General features: G+C 51.6%; 1 protein-coding gene across 1 annotated transcript in view; it reads right to left on the bottom strand.

Moving 5' to 3' along the window:
* LOC121534174 (lipoma-preferred partner homolog) overlaps positions 1-5,000 on the bottom strand; it is a 421,644-nt gene that overhangs the window by 238,616 nt on the left and 178,028 nt on the right. Inside the window, exon 6 of the mRNA XM_041840707.2 lies at positions 2,765-2,887. Coding sequence (XP_041696641.1) covers positions 2,765-2,887 — 123 coding nt within the window. The remainder of the gene's footprint in view (positions 1-2,764; positions 2,888-5,000) is intronic.

The raw sequence follows: 5,000 nt of genomic DNA, 5'->3' as shown, positions 1-5,000 counted from the left end.
GGAGACACAGCCAGGGGTCAGGGGTCAGGGACAGGGGAGCAGCAGGGGAGACACAGCCAGGGGTCAGAGGTCAGGGACAGGGGAGCAGCAGGGGAGACACAGCCAGGGGTCAGGGACAGGGGAGCAGCAGGGGAGACACAGCCAGGGGTCAGGGACAGGGGAGCAGCAGGGGAGACACAGCCAGGGGTCAGGGACAGGGGAGCAGCAGGGGAGACACAGCCAGGGGTCAGGGACAGGGGAGCAGCAGGAGGCAGAGGAGACACAGACAGGATGCTACCCAGGGGTCAGGGGTCAGGGAGAGGGGAGTGGCAGGATACAGGGGAGACACAACCAGGATAGGCCAGGATAGCCATCTTGGAGCCAGGGCAGGCCTCTCTCTCTCCCCAGCTCAGACCATGTGGCCAAGTCTCTCTCTAACCTTGCTCGGTCGATGAGAGCCTCCCTCTAACCTTGCTCGGCCAATGAGAGCCTCCCTTTAACATTCCTCAGCCAATGAGAGCCTCCCTTTAACCTTCCTCAGCCAATGAGAGCCTCCCTCTAAACATGCTCGGCCAATGAGAGCCTCCCTTTAACCTTCCTCAGCCAATGAGAGCCTCCCTCTAAACTTGCTCGGCCAATGAGAGCCTCCCTCTAACCTTGCTCGGCCAATGAGAGCCTCCCTCTAACCTTCCTCGGCCAATGAGAGCCTCCCGCTAACCTTCGTCGGCCGATGAGAGCCTCCCTCTAACCTTCCCGGCCAATGAGAGACTCCCTCTAACCTTCCTCAGCCAATGAGAGCCTCCCTCTAACCTTCCTCAGCCAATGAGAGCCTCCCTCTAATCTTCCTCAGCCAATGAGAGCCTCCCCCTAACCTTCCTCGGCTAATGAGAGCCTCCCTCTAATCTTCCTCGGCCAATGAAAGCCTCCCTCTAACCTTCCTCGGCCAATGAGAGCCTCCCTCTAACCTTCCTCGGCCAATGAGAGCCTCCCTCTAAACTTGCTCGGCCAATGAGAGCCTCCCTTTAACCTTCCTCAGCCAATGAGAGCCTCCCTCTAACCTTCCCCGGCCAATGAGAGCCTCCCTCTAACCTTCCTCGGCCAATGAGAGCCTCCCTCTAACCTTCCCCGGCCAATGAGAGCCTCCCTCTAACCTTCCTCGGCCAATGAGAGCCTCCCTCTAACCTTCCTCGGCCAATGAGAGCCTCCCTCTAACCTTCCCCGGCCAATGAGAGCCTCCCTCTAACCTTCCTCGGCCAATGAGAACCTCCCTCTAACCTTCCTCGGCCAATGAGAGCCTCCCTTTAACCTTCCTCAGCCAATGAGAGCCTCCCTCTAACCTTCCCCGGCCAATGAGAGCCTCCCTCTAACCTTCCTCGGCCAATGAGAGCCTCCCTCTAACCTTCCCCGGCCAATGAGAGCCTCCCTCTAACCTTCCTCGGCCAATGAGAGCCTCCCTCTAACCTTCCTCGGCCAATGAGAGCCTCCCTCTAACCTTCCCCGGCCAATGAGAGCCTCCCTCTAACCTTCCTCGGCCAATGAGAACCTCCCTCTAACCTTCCTCAGCCAATGAGAGCCTCCCTCTAACCTTCCTCAGCCAATGAGAGCCTCCCTCTAACCTTCCTCAGCCAATGAGAGCCTCCTCATCTCAGACAAGAGATATTGGTAAAGAGTACTAAAGTAAACTCTGTCCGGGTCTCAACTTCCTGTTGAGAGGTAGCATAGTAGAATACATAAGGTGCAATTTCAAAACTTGGTTGTGCATCAGCAGTTTTCCTCCTGTTATATGCCACTCACTGACAGGCACTCAATAAGTCTAGTTAGTCTAGCCACCTATCTAATCGTGGCCGAATTACAATTTTTTAAATTGTATAAAAATGCAGTAAATGAGCTTTAACTGTTGTTGTTTCTTTACATCCCCCCCCACCGCCACACCCCCCCCACCCCTCCGGACCTCACTAACACTCAGACCCTGGCTACGGCCCTAACTCTGTACACAACGTTCATCCTTCACATCAAATCAGAACCAGCCCTGATCTCTTTTCTGCCGCTTGGCCCTCAAGCTCTTCCTTTTCTTTCCCAAACATGATTGGTTTGTTTTGAACACTGTAATGTCCTACATTTATTGTGTGTCAAACCATTTATCTTAGTGCCCAAGGCCTTCACTAGTTTCAAGTTGTTCTTAAATTCATCTGATATCTATTAGTGATATAGCTAGGTCAAGACTCATTTTATTATTAGAAACCAGTAACACTTTCCAAAAATGAGAACTATCCCACTACAAGGATTCAGACCAACGTAAATAAAATAAAAAACAAAGCAGTGCGAGTGACTTTTAAAAGTGATTGAATGATTGTGATTTCAGCTTGAGCTGACATCCGTGACATTTACAATGAACGTGATCTCAACAAACGTCAGGAAAGTAGCCTTTAAAAGTCTACTGCTGTGAGCAGGTCATCAATCTGCATTGGAGAGAAACCCTGGCTTAGTTTATGCAATGAATGCAACTGCTCTCTCAGAGTGTTGAGAGTTCCGGTGGTACCTGTAACTGGTGTGAAGGCAGAGTGGTGGTAGTTAGTGGTGGTAGTTAGTGGTGGTAGTTAGTGGTGGTAAAGTTTATAAATGTGTATTGAGGGGTGTTTTCTCCTGCAATGGCTGTGGAAAAAACTGCCGCTCGAGGATTGGCCCACTCAGCCACAAGTTGAGCTCTGACGACACAAAGCATCGTCTCTCCAGACACCCAGGCCTATATATATTTGGTAGTTAGTGATAAGGTAAGGTAGCGTACCTGTGCATTGCGGGGCTTGTAAGGTGAGCTACTCTCCAGGTCAGCTAGGATGGAGGTCAGAGAGTCAATCTCAGCATCCAGACTGGACCGCCTCTCCTCTAGGGTCTTCTCTGGCCTGCGTATCTGGAGACGTACACACACAGGAGTTAGATACAGACACACACACAGATACAGAAACACACACACACACACACACAAACACACACAGATACAGACACACACACACACACACACACACAAACACACACACACACACACAGATACAGACACACACACACAAAGACACACACACACACACACAGATACACACACACACACACACAAAAGTAACCTATTTTGAACCGTTCCTATGTCCTATTGTTCCCTGAAGTTCTTCCTGTTTACAGAGTTAGTGCCTCTTACAGCGTATCCTTGCTGCAGCACACCAGGGGTCTTAAGATGTAGCTATCTTCAGATGCTATTCCCGCTTCTAAATTGATTAAGAGCTATTCATCCTTCAAGGCCTGCCTGGTGTGGATCAGAGTCTAGGGACTACTGACGCGTCTCTGCTGTCTGCCTGGTGTGGATCAGAGTCTAGGGACAACTGACGCGTCTCTGCTGTCTGCCTGGTGTGGATCAGAGTCTAGGGACAACTGACGCGTCTCTGCTGTCTGCCTGGTGTGGATCAGAGTCTAGGGACAACTGACGCGTCTCTGCTGTCTGCCTGGTGTGGATCAGAGTCTAGGGACTACTGACGCGTCTCTGCTGTCTGCCTGGTGTGGATCAGAGTCTAGGGACTACTGACGCGTCTCTGCTGTCTGCCTGGTGTGGATCAGAGTCTAGGGACAACTGACGCGTCTCTGCTGTCTGCCTGGTGTGGATCAGAGTCTAGGGACTACTGACGCGTCTCTGCTGTCTGCCTGGTGTGGATCAGAGTCTAGGGACAACTGACGCGTCTCTGCTGTCTGCCTGGTGTGGATCAGAGTCTAGGGACTACTGACGCGTCTCTGCTGTCTGCCTGGTGTGGATCAGAGTCTAGGGACAACTGACGCGTCTCTGCTGTCTGCCTGGTGTGGATCAGAGTCTAGGAACAACTGACGCGTCTCTGCTGTCTGCCTGGTGTGGATCAGAGTCTAGGGACAACTGACGCGTCTCTGCTGTCTGCCTGGTGTGGATCAGAGTCTAGGGACAACTGACGTGTCTCTGCTGTCTGCCTGGTGTGGATCAGAGTCTAGGGACAACTGACGTGTCTCTGCTGTCTGCCTGGTGTGGATCAGAGTCTAGGGACAACTGACGTGTCTCTGCTGTCTGCCTGGTGTGGATCAGAGTCTAGGGACAACTGACGCGTCTCTGCTGTCTGCCTGGTGTGGATCAGAGTCTAGGGACTACTGACGCGTCTCTGCTGTCTGCCTGGTGTGGATCAGAGTCTAGGGACTACTGACGTGTCTCTGCTGTCTGCCTGGTGTGGATCAGAGTCTAGGGACAACTGACGTGTCTCTGCTGTCTGCCTGGTGTGGATCAGAGTCTAGGGACAACTGACGTGTCTCTGCTGTCTGCCTGGTGTGGATCAGAGTCTAGGGACAACTGACGTGTCTCTGCTGCCACTCACATGCTTTATCCTGGTTTACTTTCAGGTGGTATTAGGATTCACAGCCTGTCTCACACACACAGACACACACACACCCCGCCTGTGAGCACAGTTGACCTTGGCCTTAAACAAGCACTGTGTGAAGAGTGCAGAGCAGAGTAAGACAAGAATCTCCTGACCTGTGTCTCACCGTGCCTTTAGATTTCACTGTGTTTTAATGGAATGCACTTTATTCTCTCTCATCCGACACACAGACCAGAAGAAAAGCAATGACCACTCAAGTCAAATACCCTCCCATCCATTCAATACCCACCATTCAATACCAATGTCAGCTGCTCAATTAAGCAACATTTGGTTCGGGGGCTCTGAGTAAACACTACATATACAGTAAGACACAACCTAAGCCCAACCAATTCCTTTAAAATAGTTCCCCAAAGAAATACTAAATAAAATAAAATAAAATAATGAATTGATCATCAGGGAGAAATGCCTTCTTCACATTGTTCAGGGAATGTCTCTAAGCAGCCAGCCAGCCATTCAGTCAGTCATTCAGCCAGTCATTCAGCCATTCAGCCAGCCAGCCAGCCAGCCATTCAGCCAGCCATTCAGCCATTCAGCCAGCCAGCCAGCCATTCAGCCAGCCAGCCAGCCAGCCAGCCAGTCATTCAG

Source organism: Coregonus clupeaformis, unplaced genomic scaffold, assembly GCF_020615455.1.
Source record: "Coregonus clupeaformis isolate EN_2021a unplaced genomic scaffold, ASM2061545v1 scaf0008, whole genome shotgun sequence".
Lineage (NCBI taxonomy): Eukaryota > Metazoa > Chordata > Actinopteri > Salmoniformes > Salmonidae > Coregonus > Coregonus clupeaformis.
The sequence above is the reverse complement of the archived record's forward strand: the minus strand, read 5'-3'. Positions and strand labels throughout refer to the sequence as shown.